General features: G+C 61.4%; 2 protein-coding genes across 6 annotated transcripts; one reads left to right on the plus strand and one right to left on the minus strand.

Annotated features, from left to right (window-relative positions):
- The first annotated feature begins 1,833 nt into the window (after positions 1–1,833).
- On the plus strand, positions 1,834–14,862 carry LOC105491414 (capping protein regulator and myosin 1 linker 2). 4 transcript variants are annotated; one of them, XM_071084761.1, is made up of 39 exons: positions 1,836–1,998; positions 2,252–2,343; positions 2,436–2,489; positions 2,726–2,788; positions 2,894–3,018; positions 3,141–3,232; positions 3,431–3,501; positions 3,617–3,690; positions 3,833–3,908; positions 4,016–4,104; positions 4,224–4,318; positions 4,395–4,481; positions 4,560–4,672; positions 4,765–4,842; positions 4,951–5,027; positions 5,111–5,215; positions 5,397–5,466; positions 5,594–5,675; positions 5,777–5,873; positions 5,955–6,012; positions 6,149–6,321; positions 6,508–6,670; positions 6,751–6,852; positions 7,888–8,016; positions 8,102–8,215; positions 8,382–8,542; positions 8,618–8,705; positions 8,892–9,035; positions 9,168–9,234; positions 9,714–9,942; positions 10,832–10,939; positions 11,022–11,382; positions 11,466–11,588; positions 13,324–13,360; positions 13,521–13,592; positions 13,717–13,938; positions 14,094–14,174; positions 14,532–14,609; positions 14,699–14,862. In XM_071084761.1, exons 1-39 carry the CDS (start codon positions 1,959–1,961, stop codon positions 14,809–14,811), a joined length of 4,203 nt encoding a protein of 1,400 aa, XP_070940862.1. In that variant the 5' UTR covers positions 1,836–1,958; the 3' UTR covers positions 14,812–14,862. The 4 variants fall into 4 exon arrangements, with proteins under 4 accessions (XP_070940861.1, XP_070940862.1, XP_070940863.1 ...); XM_071084762.1 differs by having other exon boundaries at positions 14,127–14,174; XM_071084760.1 differs by having other exon boundaries at positions 1,834–1,998; positions 4,765–5,027.
- LOC105491415 (ACD shelterin complex subunit and telomerase recruitment factor) lies at positions 14,825–17,584 on the minus strand. 2 transcript variants are annotated; one of them, XM_071084766.1, is made up of 12 exons: positions 17,403–17,584; positions 17,184–17,317; positions 16,983–17,076; positions 16,817–16,893; positions 16,655–16,699; positions 16,509–16,543; positions 16,208–16,359; positions 16,000–16,096; positions 15,838–15,921; positions 15,273–15,649; positions 15,049–15,140; positions 14,825–14,971 (listed from the first exon to the last, which is right to left on the minus strand). In XM_071084766.1, the coding sequence occupies exons 1-12, from the start codon at positions 17,499–17,501 to the stop codon at positions 14,899–14,901; spliced, it is 1,359 nt and encodes a 452-aa protein (XP_070940867.1). In that variant the 5' UTR covers positions 17,502–17,584; the 3' UTR covers positions 14,825–14,898. The 2 variants fall into 2 exon arrangements, with proteins under 2 accessions (XP_070940867.1, XP_011756111.2); XM_011757809.3 differs by having other exon boundaries at positions 17,184–17,326; positions 17,403–17,534.
- Positions 17,585–17,890: the final 306 nt, after the last annotated feature.

Genomic DNA, 17,890 nt, shown 5'->3' on the forward strand with positions numbered 1-17,890 from the left:
GGTCTTCGAGCCTTAGATTTTAATCCAAATTATGTCTCTTCGTGGCCAGGCATAGTGGCTCACACCTGTAATCCCAGCACTTTGGGAGGCTGAGGTGGGCGGATTGCCTGAGGTCAGGAGTTGGAGACCAGCCTGACAAACATGGTGAAACCCCATCTCTACTAAAAATAGAAAAATTCGCTGGGTGTGGTGGCACGTGCCTAATTCCAGCTACTTGGAAGGCTGAGGCAGAAGAATTGCTTGAACCCGGGAGGCAGAGGTTGCAGTGAACCAAGATCTCTCCACTGCACTCCAGCCTGGGCAACAAGACCGAAACTCTGTCTCTAATAATAATAATAATAATTAGCCTGGGCATGATGGTAGGCGCCTGTAATCCCAGCTACTCAGGAGACTGAGGGAGGAGAATCGCTGGAACCTGGGAGGCAGAGGCTGCAGTGAGCCAAGATTGTGCCACTGCACTCCAGTCTGGACCACAGAGCAAGACTCTGTCTCAAAACAAACAAACCAACAAACCAAGTATGTCTCTTCAATCGGGAAGGCAGCAGGAACTCTCTGTGCAGCATCTTCTCCAGCTGACTCCTCCCTGTCACCCTTAGCTGTCTTTTCACCTCCACCTTGCTGAGCTACGGGCAGGGTAGACTGCTGATCCTTACCGCTTAAGTGGAGTTTAGATTGTAATAGAAGAAAAAAAAATGCAGCCTCTTCCTGTGAACCTTCCAGAATCTAGGTCCTGGTCTTTTAGAGGGCAACAGGCTAGCAGGCCCTACCCCATGACTGTCTGACCCCTCTCAGCCCTGGAGACACTAGCTTATCTCTCTCTCTGGCTGCCCCTCCCAAACTCTGTCCAACTTGGGGAGAAGGCAGACACAGGAAGACCCCCCATGTACCTGGAGGACTCACTCCGGCCCTCTATGAAGTGCTTGGGGTTCAGGACTCAGCCCCAGGCTGCCCCCCTGAAGGCCCCAGGTACACCCTCACCTTCAGCCCTGACCTCACCACTGCCGGCAAGGAAGGGCGCTGGACCCATCAGGCTTTTTTTTTTTTTCCAGACAGGACCTGGCTTTGTCACCCAGACTGGAGTATAGTTGTGCAATCTCCGCTCACTACAACCTCTGCCTCCCAAGCTCAAGCGATCCTCCCACCTCAGCCTCCCAAGTAGCTGGGATTACAGACACACGCCATCACACCGGCTAAGTTTTAATTTTTTTTTTTTTTTTTTTTTTTTTTGTAGAGACAGGGTCTCCCTGTGTTGGCCAGCTTGGTCTCGAACTCCTTGGCTCAAACGTTCCTCCCGCCTCAGCCTTCCAAGGTGCTGGGATTACAGGCGTGAGCCACCGCGCCTGGCCCCATCTGGCATTTTTTCCCACCTATTCAAAATCTCTTGGATCTGTAACACGGTCATGGACTCCAGGTTCGGAGCAACGGGCAGGACCCCCGGTGTTGGCAGATATCGGGTGCTCCTTGCTGAACAGTCCCCCTTCTGCCAGGCGCCTCGTCCACCTCCGCAGCCTGGACTCTGGAGGGGACCAGCCTGGGTGGGCCGCGGGGATCCCCGGGCAGGCAGCGTCCCCTGGTGTTCGCGGCAGGGACTGCGGGGCGGGGTGGAAGCAGGGGGCGAGGACCAGCTGGAGGCCCGCCACACGCGCCACCCTCCTGGCCACGCCACTCCCCACCGCAACGTCTACCCTGGCGGAGAAGCTCCTGGGCGACAGGGTGGGAGGGCAGGTGGGACTCGGCCCCCCTCCCACAACCCCGCTCCCTGGTGAGCTCTAGGGCCGCGAGGCCGGGGCGGGGAGGGGCCGGGCCGGGGGCGGCCTGGCAGGAAGCGGCGCGCACCTTCCGCCGCCGGGGGAGCAGGTGGCTGCCGTGCGGGTCGGGGCCCCTGGCTTCCTGTGTGCGCGCTCGTCCGCTGCTGTTTCCCGCCGGAGCTTGTTGGGCCTCCCGGGCCCACCCTGCCCATGGCCCAGACCCCCGACGGCATCTCCTGTGAGCTGCGAGGTAAGCGCTGGCTCTTCCCGCCTTCTTGGCTGGGAGGAAGTAGTGCAGCCCCAAAATCAGAGGCCCACCCAGCGCCCCGGAGGGCCCGGTCAGAGGTTCTCTCTGCTCCCCAGGAGGGCGGGCGCCCCAGATCCTCTCCCTTCCTTCCTCGCTGGCTGCAGATTAGCCCCAGGGCCCCAGCCTGGCACAGACTGCGGGCACCAGTGGCTTATGTGCAAGGACCGAAGTCATCCAGCAGGCTGCCCTTCCACAGGCGAGATCACCAGGTTCCTGTGGCCCAAAGAGGTGGAGCTGCTGCTGAAAACCTGGCTACCCGGGGAGGGTGCTGTGCAAAACCATGTCCTGGTATGGGGCAGGGGACAGAGCCGGGGAGGCAGCTGTGGCCCCACAGAAAGAGCCTCTTGTTCTGCCCAGGGTATCAGACTGTCTTTCCCCAGGCGCTGCTACGATGGAGAGCCTACCTGCTACACACCACCTGCCTCCCGCTGAGGGTGAGTCCCAGGGCCTGGCCACACCTCCCACCCTCCAGCAGCTACCTCGGCAAAGGGCTGCATCTGCGGTCCTTCTTGGCCTTGTGGGCCCTGACTTTGCACCAGCAGTCGGCTCCGGGCAGCCAACAGGAGTGGAGTCCAGGCAGGTCTGGCTCTGCTCCAGGCTGCCCAAAGGACTGGGCTTCCATGAAGGCGGGGTTTGGGGCTTGGTCCCAGCTGATCTAGGTGCTTCCTAGGTGGACTGCACATTCAGCTACCTGGAGGTCCAGGCCATGGCGCTGCAGGAGACACCCCCTCAGGTGAGACATCTAGTACCCCACCTGGGCCTGCAGCCTGGTCTTCATGCTACCACCATCACCTGTGCCCATGCGTGGAGCCGAGGCCCAGTAGTCCCCCTTCCCTAGGTCACCTTTGAGCTGGAGTCCCTGCGTGAGTTGGTCCTGGAGTTTCCTGGTGTGGCCGCCCTGGAACAGCTGGCCCAGCATGTGGCTGCAGCCATCAAGAAGGTCTTCCCTCGCTCGACCCTTGGGTGAGGCCTGGCAAATTTGAGGGGCTGACAGGGGAGGAAGGAGGAGGGAGTGCATGAGAAGGGCTGCTTCCCATCCCAGAGGCTGGAAGTCCCTTGCCTCCTTCTGCTTAACCCCCTACCAGGAAGCTATTCCGGAGGCCCACACCTGCCTCCATGCTGGCTCGGCTGGAGAGAAGCAGCCCCTTGGAGTCCACTGGCCCCTGCAGCCCCTGTGGTAAGGGCAAAGGCAGGACCACAGGCCTTCCAGCCTGCCCCAACTCTGCCTCCCCAGACCCGCAAGATAGGGGGGGAGTCCACACTGAACAGAGCCATTCAGGTCACAGCCACCACCTAGCCTGTGGGTCTGGTCTTCCTCCATTGCTGACCTTTTGTCTCTCTCCTTCCCCCCATTGCACCCCTGTCCCCTCCCCAGGTGGCTTCTTGGAGACATATGAGGCTCTGTGTGACTACAATGGCTTCCCTTTCCGAGAGGAGATTCAGTGGGTGAGGGTAGGGCCCTTTTGGAGGGCTCTGGAGACATCTGGTCCCCCATGTGTGCTGAGCCCCTCCCTGCCCCTTGTGGTCCCAAGCAAATTGTAAGCATCTCCTTCTTGCCCAGGACGTGGACACCATCTACCATCGCCAGGGCTGCCACCATTTCAGCCTGGGAGACTTCAGCCACCTCGGCAGTCGGTGTGCAGCCTGCCAGGATGGGAGAGGAGGAAGATCCCGGGGCCCATATCCCTAGGCCTCATCTTCTCCATGGAGGGGCTGCTGGGCCTGGGACCTGGCTGGAGGGCCCTGAGCTCTGCCTCTCTTTCCACCCTCCCACCAGGGACCTGGCCTTGAGTGTGGCTGCCCTATCCTACAACCTGTGGTTCCGGTGCCTCTCCTGTGTTGACATGAAACTGGTGAGGGGGTGGGGGGTAAGGGCAGGGAGGGGCCAAGGGTGTGAGCCAGGGTACAACCCGCTGAGGGCCAGGGTGCAGCCTGTGAGCCGCCACCCTCTGCTTTTCAGAGCCTTGAGGTCTCAGAACAGATTCTACACATGATGAGTCAGTCATCGCACCTGGAGGAGCTGGTGCTGGAGACCTGCGGCCTGAGGGGGTGAGGGGACAGGGCAGGGCTTGGAGAGGAGAGTCTGGGGGCTTGGGATTGGGGGCTAGTGGACTGGAAGGGGTTGGCAAGCCAGGGGCAGAATCTCATGCCTGGGGTCTGGTCCCCAGAGACTTTGTCCGACGACTGGCCCAGGCTCTGGCGGGACACTCGAGCTCTGGGCTGCGGGAGCTCAGCCTGGCAGGGAACCTGCTGGATGACCGAGGTATGGATGAGCCTGGGGACCGCAGGGGCGGGCAGCAGGAGTAGGTGAGACCCACGTGGCTGGTCCCACCCCCTAGGCATGGCTGCACTCAGCAGACACCTCGAGCATTGTCCAGGAGCCCTGAGGAGACTCAGCCTCGCCCAGACAGGGTTGACTCCGAGAGGTAGGCTGGATGAGGGAGGGGATGAGGGGAGGGGGGTGGGGTCTGCCCAACTGCTGAGCTACCCCACCCCACCACCAGGAATGAGGGCTCTGGGCCGGGCACTGGCCACCAATACTGCCTTCGACTCCGCCCTGACCCACCTGGATCTTTCCGGGAATCCCGGGGCGCTGGGGTCCTCTGAGGACAGTGGGGTAAGTGACTGTCTTCAGGGTGGGATCCTGGGGTTGCTCGGAAGCCCTGGGAGGCCATCCCCGACTCCATCCCACCCCTGTCCTCCCGCCAGGGCCTCTATAGCTTCCTGAGCCGTCCTAACGTGCTGTCGTTCCTGAATCTCGCAGGCACCGACACCGCCCTGGACACTGTGAGGGGGTGCTCCGTGGGGGGATGGATGACCGATAGGGCAGACTGGAGGGCAGGACAGGGAGGGCTCGGTCCCCCAGCGGGTGCAGCCAACAGCCTCCCCCCGCAGCTCTTCGCAGCACTGTCCCGAGGCTGCTGCACCAGCCTTACCCACCTCGACGCTTCAAGGAACGTCTTTTCCCGCACGTAAGGGGGACCTGTCCGGGCCGGGGGAGGCAGCTGGAAGCCGCCTCCTTGCGCCCCCAGGCCCACCTTCCCACTTCCCCCAGGAAGTCCCGCGCTGCGCCGGCCGCGCTGCAGCTCTTCCTCAGCCGCGCGCGGACGCTGCGGCACCTGGGCCTGGCGGGCTGCAAGCTGCCGCCGGACGCGCTCAGGTCAGTGTCTGACCCCGGCCACGCCCCGCGGGCGCTCCAACCCCGCCCTGGCCTTCGCCCCTCCCCGCTTCTGCTCCGGTCGCTCCCACAACCTCCCCCAGATCCTGGCCCTGCCTCCTTCGTTCGCACCCTGGAGCCCCCTGTCCCAGCTCCCGCCACCCCCTGTAACGTCCCCTCCCAGGGCTCTTTTGGATGGCCTCGCGCTCAACACCCACCTCCGCGACCTGCACCTGGACCTCAGCGCTTGCGAGGTGAGCGCCGGCCCCCAGAGAACACACATTGGGAGTGGCGCTGGAGGCGGGAGGGCAGGGCCGTGGGCCGCCTACCCCTCCCCACTCGCGGCCTGAATGGGTCCCATCTCCTACCTCCCACATCCAGCTGCGCTCGGCCGGCGCCCAGGTGATACAAGACTTAGTGTGTGACGCAGGCGCTGTGAGCTCCCTGGATCTGGCGGATAACGGTGAGGCTGCACAGGAGCCCATCCTCGCATCATCCACTCGATTCCCAGTCCCCACCCTATCCTTGCAACTTCGCCTGGTGCGTGACCCGAGTCACCCCCAGGCTTCGGCTCGGACATGGTGACTCTGGTGCTGGCCATCGGGAGAAGCCGGTCCCTGAGACATGTGGCGCTTGGAAGGAACTTCAACGTCCGGTGCAAGTGAGCCCCCACCCCACTCCTGGGCCTCCCAGACAACACCCTACCACCCCTGTCCCCCACAACTGCGGCCCCTGCCCACAGGGAGACCCTGGACGACGTCCTGCACCGGATTGTCCAGCTCATGCAGGACGACGACTGTGTGAGTTCACGGGACCTTGCAGGGTCCTCGGGCAATTAGACCCCTTTGGTCCTCCCTTCTCTTGTTCCCTCAGACCCTGTGACCTGCCCTCACTGACCCCTGACTCCAGCCATCAATGGCTTTCTCTTAACCCCAGCCTCTTCAGTCTCTGTCGGTGGCTGAGTCTCGGCTGAAGCTGGGCGCCAGCGTCCTACTCCGGGCCCTAGCCACCAATCCTAACCTGACCGCGCTGGATATCAGCGGCAACGCCATGGGGGACGCGGGCGCCAAGTTGCTGGCCAAGGCGCTCCGGGTCAACTCCAGGCTCCGGTGGGCGGGGTCAGAGGGGTGGGACCAGCGGGCAGGGGGCGCGGTGGAGAGGAGGGTACCGAGCTAAGGGGCGGGACTGAATGAGGCGGAGCAAATGGAGCAGGTAGACGAGGCGAACGGACGAGGCCGAGGGTTGGGTGGGGCGTTGTGGAACTCTGTCCCCGACTGAAGCCAGGCCCGGCCCAGGTCTGTGGTCTGGGACCGGAACCACACATCTGCTCTGGGTCTGCTGGACGTGGCACAGGCGCTGGAGCAGAACCACAGCTTGAAGGCCATGCCTCTGCCACTGAACGACGTGGCCCAGGCGCAGCGCAGCCGCCCTGAACTGACAGCACGTGCAGTCCATCAGGTGGGCGTCCCCCTCTTCCCTTGTCCTTCTCTGCACCCTGGCTCTGTCCCTCGGCATTTCTCAATACCCCTTACCCCTAGATCCAAGCCTGTCTCTTGAGGAACAACCGCGCAGACCCTGCCTCTTCTGACCACACGACCTGCCTTCAGCCACTCGGTCTGGTCTCAGACCCCTCAGAGCAGGTCAGTGTCCCCTCCCCAACCACGAGAGGTAGGGCATGAGGAGACCTGTGGCATCCGGGAGCCTCCATGAGTCAGAGGGTCTGACTTTCCTGGAGCCAGAGTGCCTGAACCCTGCTGTCCCAGACAAAGTCCCTCTCCTTGATCTGGAGACTGCTAAACACCCCTTAAATAGCTCTCCAATGACACCCTTGGTTGCGTAACGTTAAGCATGTAAACAGGGTGTCCTGTTAAAGAGGAATTTTTATGTCCTCCCTCAGTTTTCCCCCAATTGTAACCCCATCTCTGACCTCACATATTCAGAGCTCCCCTCTCCTCTCCATGGTGTGTCCAAACCCAGCTGCTCCTTCACTGTCTTCATCTCCCTCCACTACCTTATCTATTGGAGGTGTTTCCACCTCTCCATTCCCAAATACCTCTTCTTTCCTAAGCTGCAGAGCCCAAAGGTCTTAATCCAGACATCCTGCAGAGCTTCATGCTCTGCACTTTCCAAGTGATGTTATCGTCTTCCACAAACCCTGTTCTCTACCCTGGAGCCCAATTCCACTGGTGCCCACAGCCACCCAGTGCTGTGGACAGAGGTTGGGGCATCCTTCCAGGTCTCTCCTGGTCACACTGGAGCCCTCATAGCCCTCCTTCATCCTGCCTCTAGACCAACCTTCAAACGTGCCACTCTTTACCCCCACACCAATTATTCCCTTGCTCCTCCTGGTCCCTCCTCCAGGGCTACTCACTCTCTTTTCCACCCCTCTCCCAGTCTGTCCTCTGTGTGGACAGACTGAGCTTCTAAAACACAGACATGATTTACAACTGCTTTCCTTCCTATTCTGGGCACTTAGGAAGTATATATAAAGTCCTTAAAATGAACCAAAGCAACAGATAGTTCCTTCCCTCCTTGAACAGATAGGGTTCCAAATTGGCTGGTCTAAGAGTGCCAGCTTCAGGACTTCCCTCTGTTAAAGAGCCTGGGAGGAAGGCAGGCAGGATCTGGGAGACTGGGAGGGAGCTAGGCTGAGACTGATCCCCATTCCCCCCCAGGAAGTGAATGAATTGTGTCAGTCGGTGCAGGAGCATGTGGAGCTGCTGGGCTGTGGGGCTGGACCCCAGGGTGAAGCCGCTGTGCACCAGGCTGAGGATGCCATCCAAAATGCCAACTTCTCTCTCAGCGTGAGCACTCCGCCTCCTGCTACAAGGACCCTTCCCCTCTTAGTCAGCTGTCAGCTTGCAACTGCTTTTCCTCTTTGGCCCTCAGATTCTCCCCATTCTATATGAAGCTGGAAGCTCCCCAAGCCATCACTGGCAGCTTGGGCAGAAGCTGGAGGGCCTTCTGGGACAGGTGGGCGAGGTCTGCCGCCAGGACATCCAGGTGAGAGGGTACTCCTGCCCCAGCCCCACCTCCGTTCGCAGGTTTGACCCCCATCCTTTAGTTTTAACTATGATATCCCCTGACTCAATATTCTTTTGGAGTTGGAGCCTCAAGCCAGCAGCCTGGTGTCTGGACATATCCTCACCATGCTCTGACCTTTGTCCAGGACTTCACTCAGGCCACACTGGACACAGCAAGGAGCCTCTGCCCACAGATGCTGCAGGGATCCAGCTGGAGGGAGCAGCTAGAGGGGGTCCTGGCAGGCTCGAGGGGCCTCCCAGAGCTGCTCCCAGAGCAGCTGCTGCAAGATGCCTTCACTAGGCTCAGGTAGGCTGGATGGGGCTGGGCTGGGCAAGGCTAAGCAAAGCCAGCCCATTAACCTCTGTCCTCTCCTGCCCTTAGGGATATGCGGCTATCAATCACAGGGACCTTGGCAGAGAGCATTGTGGCTCAGGCTTTGGCAGGCCTGAGTGCAGCCCGGGATCAGCTGGTGAGGGGGAGATGTGCACACACTTTCGTGCAAACACACACATGCAGTGACTTGGCCATCTCCCTTGCAGGGGCTCTGTAATGTCTTCTGGGGTCATGTAGCGTAGGGCTATTTCAGGGTCCCCTTAGCACCAATGGGATCATGGCTGAGGCCCTACCTGCCATCTTTGGCTGCTTGGTATTGCAGGTGGAGAGTCTGGCTCATCAGGCCACAGTGATAATGCCCTCTGCCCTACCGGCACTAGACGGAGGTGAGCCCGGCCTCCTTGAGCCTGGGGAATTGGGAGGTCTTTTCTTCCCCGAGGAAGAGAAGGAAGAGGAGGAGGAGAAGGTAAGTAGTTTTAGAACACGGGGCATAGCACTCCCAATCTTCCCATCTTGCTGTGGAGTGTGGAAGGTGAAAGGCAGTTCTTTTGGGGTGGTGCTCTCCTACCTCAGGCTGAGTTTGTGCCCTCCCCACCAGGATGACAGTCCTCCACAGAAATGGCCTGAGCTCAGCCACGGTCTTCACCTGGTTCCCTTCATTCAAAGTAAGTCAGGGCCTTGGGGAAGGGAGTTTACATGGGTGGGCTGAAGCTCCATTAGACTGGGGACCCGGGTACCTGGATGAATTCATTCAGCCTTGTCTGGGTACACCCAGCCCTTGACTGGGCCAGGCCAGGACCCCCGTGTAACTTGCAAAGCTGGGGTCTGCTGTGGTCAGCCCGGGGCGGGACCTGGGCAGACTAGGGACTGAACACCGGCTCGACTCGCCTCCCCCATGCCCCTTTCCCTACCCCCGGGACGCGCATGCTTGGCGGCGGCGCGGAGCCGCGCGCGCTCGGGGCCGCGCTCAGCACCACGGACAGCGGCGGCGGCGGGGGAGGGGCGGAGGGGCGGAGGGGCGGGGGGACGGGCGGCGTAGCCGGGCCCCTCCCCGCGCCCTGGGCGGGTCCCCCGCCGCCCTAGCGCCTCCGCCGCCACCTCCCCGGGCTCGGCGTTCGGTGCTCTTCTGGTGCTGTCCCCTCAGGTGCTGCTGAGGAAGCGGAGCCGGAGCCCGAGCTGGCGGCTCCGGGAGAAGATGCGGAGCCGCAGGCTGGGCCGTCTGCGCGCGGCTCTCCGAGCCCTGCCGCCCCCGGGCCCCCCGCCGCCCCACTGCCCCGCATGGACCTGCCACCGGCGGGGCAGCCCCTGCGCCATCCGACCCGGGCCCGGCCGCGGCCGCGCCGCCAGCACCACCACCGCCCGCCGCCGGGGGGGCCCCCAGGTGAGCACCCCTCCCCCACTCCGGAGCGCGTGTAATTGGGGATCGCAGGTGACCCGGCCGCTCCTCATGGGTGGTGGCGGTCAAGGAGAGGGGTTGGTAGGGGCCCAAAGCCACCTGGTCGTGCGGCCGCGGTCACATCCTGGCTTCTTCCTGGTCACCCCGCACCCCAGGCCATGCCTGTGCAGGACCATGGGTGTGCGGGTTCCGTTCGGGGTGTGCCTGGGTGTGGGACTCCGCCTCGGGGCGGCCCGCGGCCTCCGTGGCTGCGCGAGAGAGGGTGTCCATCCTCCCTCCCTCCCCCGGGGCTGCTGAGAGATGCCGGGCACCGGGTAGCCGGGCCGCGGGGCCAAGCCTGCGTCTGCTGCGCGTCCGGCGGCGGCGCGTGTGGGGAGATGCGTGTGTGGGCTGCAAGCCCGCGGGGGCAGCGGGCACTGTTGGAGGGCGGGGAGGAGCTGGCTTGAGGCCCCCCAGAGGGTCTGACGCAGCAGCCGGCGCCACTGAGCCGGCAGCAGGCCGGGTGGAGTGGGGGTGGGGTGGGGGACACTGCAGGGAACTGTTCGCAGCAGAGCTGGTGGCAAGTGGGAATGGGTGACCCTGGGGGCACGTGGGGGCTAGGTTTGCTGGTGACTGGGTGGCTCGGGCATGTAGGATACTCTGTGGGACAAGGACGGGTGTGGACTGGGTGTGCGGGAGCCAGCAGCGGGTGAGGAGTGTGTGAAATCTGGCGTCTCTGTCCAGCAGCAGGACAGTAGGAGGCTGGTATCAGCAGCCCCTAGGGTCACCCCAGTCTGGAATCCTGGAGTTACTCAGTCCAGGCTGCCGGCCAGGGGCGGGGAAGAAGCCAGAGTTGCACTCAGCCCTGACCCCTGACCCCATGATGCCCCCCAGGTGCCCCCAGCCTTGCCGCAGGAAGGGAATGGGCTCAGTGCCCGCGTGGACGAGGGCGTGGAGGAATTCTTCTCTAAAAGGCTGATCCAGCAGGATCGCCTGTGAGTGAGGGGCATCTGCTGGGGGTGGGAGAGGGTGGGATGCCTGATGGGCTTTCTCACTCACTGCTGGGTGTCCCCACAGCTGGGCCCCCGAGGAGGACCCGGCCACTGAGGGGGGTGCCACTCCTGTCCCCCGTACACTGCGAAAGAAGCTGGGCACCCTCTTTGCCTTCAAGAAGCCTCGTTCAACGCGGGGTCCACGACCTGATCTAGAGACCAGCCCTGGGGCAGCTCCCCGAACCCGAAAAACTACGTTTGGCGACCTACTGCGGCCGCCAACCCGTCCCAGCCGTGGTGAGGAGCCTGGTGGGGCTGAGGGGGACACCAGCAGCCCTGACCCTGCCCGCAGGAGCCGACCTCGGTACACAAGAGATAGCAAGGCCTACTCGATGATACTGCTGCCTGCTGAGGAGGAGGCAACGCTGGGTGCCAGACCCGACAAGGTAAGGCTTGCTGATGGCAGGGCTAAGGCACTTCTGGGACCCAGGGCATGGACTCTCTCCAACCCAAGCATCTCTGTCCCTAGAGGCGGCCCCTGGAGCGGGGAGAAACAGAGCTGGCTCCATCCTTTGAACAGCGGGTACAAGTAATGCTGCAGAGGATAGGCGTCAGCCGAGGCAGCGGGGGTGCCGAAGGCAAGAGGAAGCAAGTGAGTTGGGGGCACATGACCGTGAAGTGAGAGGGCAGGTGGCATGCTGTGGGTGACATATGTGACCAAGATGGAGGAGACTCATGACAGATAGGTCTAATTATCAGTTCTACTCCATCCTCCTCAAAGTGGTTACAGAATCGACCTTTCTTCCCTCTTGGCTTCTCGACCCAGGCACAGGCCACCAGTATCTCCTCTTCGGACCTGAGAAAGTCTTTTCTCTGCAGGTCTAACAGAAATCTAAGGCCTGGGCCGGGTGCCGTGGCTCACGCCTGTATTCCCAGCCCTTTGGAAGGCTGAGGCAGGTGGATTACCTGAGGTCAGGAGTTAAGAGACCAACCTGGCCAACATGGTGAAACCCTGTCTCTACTAAAAATACAAAAATTAGCCGGGTGTGGTGGTGGGCACCTGTAGTCCCAGCTACTTGGGAGGCTGAGGCATGAGAATTGCTTCAACCTGGGAGACAGGGCAGTGAGCCTAGATCGTGCCACTGCACTCTAGCCTGGACAACAAGAGTGAGACTCCATCTCAATTAAAAAAAAAAAAAGGGCGGGGCGCGGTGGCTCAAGCCTGTAATCCCAGCACTTTGGGAGGCCGAGACGGGCGGATCACGAGGTCAGGAGATCGAGACCATCCTGGCTAACACGGTGAAACCCCGTCTCTACTAAAAAGTACAAAAAACTAGCCGGGCGAGGTGGCGGGCGCCTGTAGTCCCAGCTACTCAGGAGGCTGAGGCAGGAGAATGGCGGGAACCCGGGAGGCGGAGCTTGTAGTGAGCTGAGATCTGGCCACTGCACCCCAGCCTGGGCGACAGAGCGAGACTCCGTCTCAAAAAAAAAAAGAAAGAAAGAAAAAAAAAAATCTGACCTTGTCACCTGTACTTGAAATAGCAAGTCCTCCAGGGGCTTCTTCTCAAGACACTGTTCAGACTTCACACCCTGCTTGGGGGCCCTGTGGGGTCTTGGCCCTGGCCACCTTAAAACCTCACTGCTTTCCTCCCCTAGGTGCAAATCAGAACCTCCACACACATCCCTGGGTGGTCTGGATGTCCTCCCTGCCTCGCTTCCAGTCTCTAATTGTGGGTTACACCAGGTCCCTCCTCAGCCATCCCTGCATTGCCCATGGTTCTTCCCTGACTCTCCTCTGTGGCCACCCTGCTAATGTCACTCTCATCACAATCCCAGAGAACCCCAGTCCTCCATACCATTCAATATCTTTTTTTTTTTTTTTGAGGCGGAGTCTCGTTCTGTTGCCCAGGCTGGAGTGCAGTGGCCAGATCTCAGCTCACTGCAAGCTCTGCCTCCCGGGTTTACGCCATTCTCCTGCCTCAGCCTCCCGAGTAGCTGGGACTACAGGTGCCCGCCACCTTGCCCAGCTAGTTTTTTGTATTTCTTAGTAGAGACGGGGTTTCACAGTGTTAGCCGGGATGGTCTCCATCTCCTGACCTCGTGATCCGCCCTTCTCGACCTCCCAAACTGCTGGGATTACAGGCTTGAGCCACCGCGCCCGGCCCCATTCAATATCTTAAAACAAAACAAAACAAAGCATGAAGTTGGCCTGAATTTAGAAACATTGAAGTGTGCGAAGAGTTCTAAGAGGGCTGGACTGGGTTTGCCATGTTCTTGTCCAGTCCATGGTGGGCATTCAGTGGCTGGATTATAAGAACAATAATGAACAAAAGGCTAGGGTTTGGGGCCAGGGCAGGGCTGGAATCTGATTGCCCTGTTTCCTACAGAGCAAAGATGGCGAAATCAAGAAAGCTGGCTCAGATGGTAAGTGGGAGCCTGGGGTGTGGCAGCACATTCGCTGGGAGGTGTCCTTACAGACAGCCCCCAAGGCACTTGCTCTCCTGGGGGAGGAAGGGGAGAGGCCAGGTTTTTCTTCCCCTCGCCTCCAAGGTCTGGTACCTGAGTCCCCAGCTCCGCCTTGCAGGTGACATTATGGACAGTTCCACGGAGGCCCCTCCCATCTCGATCAAGTCCCGCACCCACTCTGTGTCTGCTGGTGAGTGATGGCCACTGTGTGTGTTGGTAGGGGGAGCAGGGACAGGCAGGAGCAGGGTCAGACCGTTGTTCAGACCTATCTCCAAGACCTGACCAGGTCTTGGCTGACACCCTTCTCCCCACAGACCCCTCCTGCAGACCTTGCCCAGGGAGCCAGGGGCCCGAGTCTGCCACCTGGAAGACACTGGGGCAGCAGTTGAATGCAGAGCTCAGGAGCCGTGGTTGGGGCCAACAGGATGGTCCAGGCCCTCCCTCTCCTGGTCAAAGCCCAAGTCCCTGCAGAACCAGCCCCTCCCGAGACAGCCTGGGCCTCCCAGAGGACCCTTGCTTGGGCCCTAGGAATGAAGGTAGGCAGGCACCCGATTCCCCATCCCAATCCTGGGTTGGGTGCTGGAAGAGTTCCTGCTGGGAACTCGGCTCCTCTAAGGACCCTGAGGGTGGGAGGCAAGGGCTGGAGTGGGGACAGCTGTTGGAACACCCCTGATTCCCTGGCCTCCCTCAGATGGCCAGCTGAGGCCGAGGCCTCTCTCGGCAGGGCGGCAAGCAGTGTCTGTGCATGAGGACCAGCTCCAGGCCCCTGCTGGTGAGGGGAGACACCTCCACGTGTGCTTGAATGCAGGAGATGCGGGAGGGTGGGCTTCTGGGGCTCCCTTCATGGCTTTGGTCCTTGGAGGGAGCCACCAGTGTGTGAGGGCTCAAGAAATCAGGGAGCCAGAAGGCCAGGTGCAAGGGTTTGACAATAAGCCCTTTCAACTAGCACTGGCTCCATGTCCCGAAGAGCAGCATCTTGTCAGGGGTGAGGACGCAGGGATGAGGGATGCTCTGAAGGCAGCAGTGTGTGTGAGCGCATACTTACATGCACTGGAGGTGGAAGAGAGGGGCAGAGGATGGACAGACCCCGAGCCTTAGCACTGACCCCGAGCCTTTCTGTGTCCCTTAGAACGGCCCCTGCGGCTGCAGCGCTCCCCGGTCCTCAAACGCAGGCCAAAACTTGAGGCACCTCCATCCCCAAGCCTAGGTAAGAGGGGGTCCAGGCCAGCTGGGAGGGTGGCAGGACTGCTTAGCCCAGCCCTGAACCTTCCTCTCTCCCCCTCCCTCTCCTCACAGGATCTGGCCTTGGAACGGAGCATCTGCCCCCACAGCCCACAGAGCCCTCCAGCCCTGAGCAGAGCCCACCCTCCCCAGCCACAGACCAAAGAGGCGGCGGCCCCAGTCCCTGATCCTCTCCTCTCCTGCCGCATGAGATTATTTTATTAAAAAACTCAAAGGAAGCAGAGTGTGGAGCAGTATCTGTCCTGCGTGACCTCTCACATTGGAGTTGGCTCAGACTCTGGATCCATCAGAAAGTGCAAGGCCCAGGCCATGAGCTGGGGAGGAAGCCTGGAAAGAAACCACGGCTGCAGGTCAATGGAGCCTGGGACTAGTGACCAAGAGTGGGGGCAGACCCAGGAACTCACCTGGCAGCTTGGACCCGAGCACAGAGGGACGTGCAGGGTGGCTCATACTCATATTGGAAGGCAGAACCATCACGATGCCTCTTTGGGGGTTCCTGAAAGGGGTATGGTGTCTGGGGAAGAGCTAACAAGGACCCCAGCCCCATCCAAGGCTACCCATGCTCCCTCCCAGCTCCACCTCAGGCCTTCCTCATTCCACCCTCCAGCTGCAGAGGGGCTACACTCACCCAGACACGGCAGGGCTCCTGGGCTCCTTTGGTAGCTCCGGTCCTGGGAGAAGGCCGCTGATTCTTGCAGGGCAACCCTACGAACTCCTTGAACTCCAGGCTAGGTTTCTGGGGCCTGGTCACAAGAGCCTGGTGTGGACTGGGGACATGGCCACGGGGTGAGAGATTGGGAGTGCAGCTCTGGAGTGGGGAGCTAGGGGTTTGGCTGGGGTGTGGGGACCTGGGGATCAGGGGGGCAGGGGCTGAGCAGATGGCTGGTGGGGGCTGGGAGCTGCTCCTCTGCCCTGGGTCTGGAGCAGCCAAGGACAGGGCAGGCAGAAGGCTGATGCTGGTACCACTTTCTTCGGATGACATGTGGCCGGGTAAGGCTGGGGTTCCTGAGGAGGAGGGGACTCATTGTAGGCAGAGCCCTCTCCGCTTAGAGCAGCTGAGTGGCCTGTGAGCTCAGACAGGACTGCAGGGACCGTGTTCATTCCCCACCCGCCGTGCAACTTTAACAGCATCCCGCGCAGCCCGGGAACCTGACAGATGGCAGTGAGTGCCTGTGACCTGTGCATCACCTCACCTGAGGAACTGGGTGAGGAAGGAGAGGCTATGAGGGTCAGAGATAGGTCCTGCAGAGCCGGGTCTGGTGGGGGCAGCTCACGGCCTGGTGGGTTCAGGAAGGCTTATCAGCACTGTGGACCTGGGCCCCAGGTATCCCCCCAACCTCTCCAGTCCCCCTTACCCTGTGTCCTCTGACAGGGGCCTAGAGAGCTCAGAATTAGCTGGTCATTCTCAGAGATGCATAGCATTGAGCTGGGGACAGTGTACACAGCTTCTCCCTGTGGGACATAAACTCTGTAGGACAGGCCCGTTTACTCTCATGTCCTGTGGGACATGACCCTTGCCCAACTCCTCACCCTGACATCTCCCAAGAAAAGCCCCAGACTGACCGTGGCCTTGCATCGTGAGGCAGCCCAGTGGGTGAGCGGAGGTGCTGTGCAAGGGCCCTCCAGCGTCAGGCAGCTTTCAGCCAGGCACACCAGCGCCCCCTGATGCTCCTGATCCTCCCGCATTTCATCCAGAAGCTGGGACAGTGATAGGCCTGGGGACAGGGGACCATGGGATGAATCAAGGCTTAAAGGAGAGGACCGGGAGGGGAAGTGGGAGGAGAGCTTATTGAGGAAGTGGGAGTTTAAGGCTGGAGAGGTCACTGCACAGGGTGTTAGGACGGCTGGCCAAGCCCTACAGTACCTGCATTGGACGAGGTGGACTCTGAAAGGTGCTCCCTACAGGAAGAGAGTGGCCAGGACTCAGGAACCATGCTGAAGCCTGTCTACCCAGACACACCAACCCCTCACCAAACCACACATGGCCCCCGAGCCCAACCCCAGACTCACTCAAGGCAGTCATAGAGCTTTTTCTGAACATCTAAGTCTTGGTTGCTAAGAAAAAGATAAGGGTAGTTAATGGGGGCCCAAGCCCTCCTACCCCAAAGGCTTCTGCCAGCGCCGGCCAGGCTGGGGTGGGGAGAGCTGCTGGAGGGCGAAGGCATCACTTACCAACCAGGCACCCGTAGCCGGGGCTGCTCCGTGGGCAGCAGGCTGAAGCGGTCCACCTGGAGATAGAACTCTGCGGGCTGGAGGAGTTCGGGGGGAAGGGGAGGTCTCAGGAATCGTCACGAAGAGTCATGCCCGGTAACCCGCCCAAGGCAGTCTCACCACTCACCGCGCCGCCCTCAGCGACCTGGATATGAACCCCGCAGTCCTGCAGCAGCAGCAGCCGGCCCTCTGTCCCGCGGAAGCCGAACTCCTTCTCCTCCCTGCGGCGAGCAGGACCCTCACTGCCGGGCCCACGGGAACACAAGGCCCGCCCACCTCGCGCTCTCCTGAGGGACTCCGACCTCCGGAGCCGCGCGGGGCCTCTCACCAGTCCGAGGTGTCCAGGGCCTCCCGCGTCACCAGGCATCGGACACTGTAGGTCCCGTCAGACACAAGCAGCGTGGCCCCGACGTCGGACGCATCAGGGGCGTGGGATGGGCCCGCGGCCGCGGCCTCGGCCTCCTGTAGTACCTGACGGCGGTGAGCGGCGTCAATCCCACCACCCCGGGCCTCCGCCTCGGTCTCCGGGCCCTGAGTGGGGGCTCACCTCGAGCAGCTGCCCGGCTCGTGGGCTAGAGAGTGTCTCCGACCCCAAAATCAGCTCTCGAATCCAGGGCCGTAGGACCAGCCTTCCCGAACCTGCCATCCCGGCGGCTGCACCTAGCGGAGGCAAACCGCCCGGGTTTCCCGCGGGCGCCAAGGCCCCGCCTCTCCTCGGAAGAGGAAGCGCCTTCGGCTGGGCGGGGCCTGAGGAGGAGGCCCCGCCCACGTACACCCCGCGCCTGCGCAGGAGAGCGTCCTGCTCGGGAGGTTATGTGGAGACTCCCGCTGGTCCTCGGGATGCTGGCCCGTTTACTCTCATCGCGGCGTCACTCCGACAGCAGCCCGGCGTTTCGGCCATTCGTCAAGATGCCTGTGGTACCGAGAGGGAACAGAACAAGAGCTGGTCCGGTCTCTGGAGAGGAATCCAGGGCAGGGGCCTGCGGCCGAGTGCCGTCCGTTAAGTTGACTCGAAACCATTTCAGCGCCGTGTGA

Source organism: Macaca nemestrina, chromosome 18 (assembly GCF_043159975.1).
Source record: "Macaca nemestrina isolate mMacNem1 chromosome 18, mMacNem.hap1, whole genome shotgun sequence".
NCBI classification, from domain to species: domain Eukaryota; kingdom Metazoa; phylum Chordata; class Mammalia; order Primates; family Cercopithecidae; genus Macaca; species Macaca nemestrina.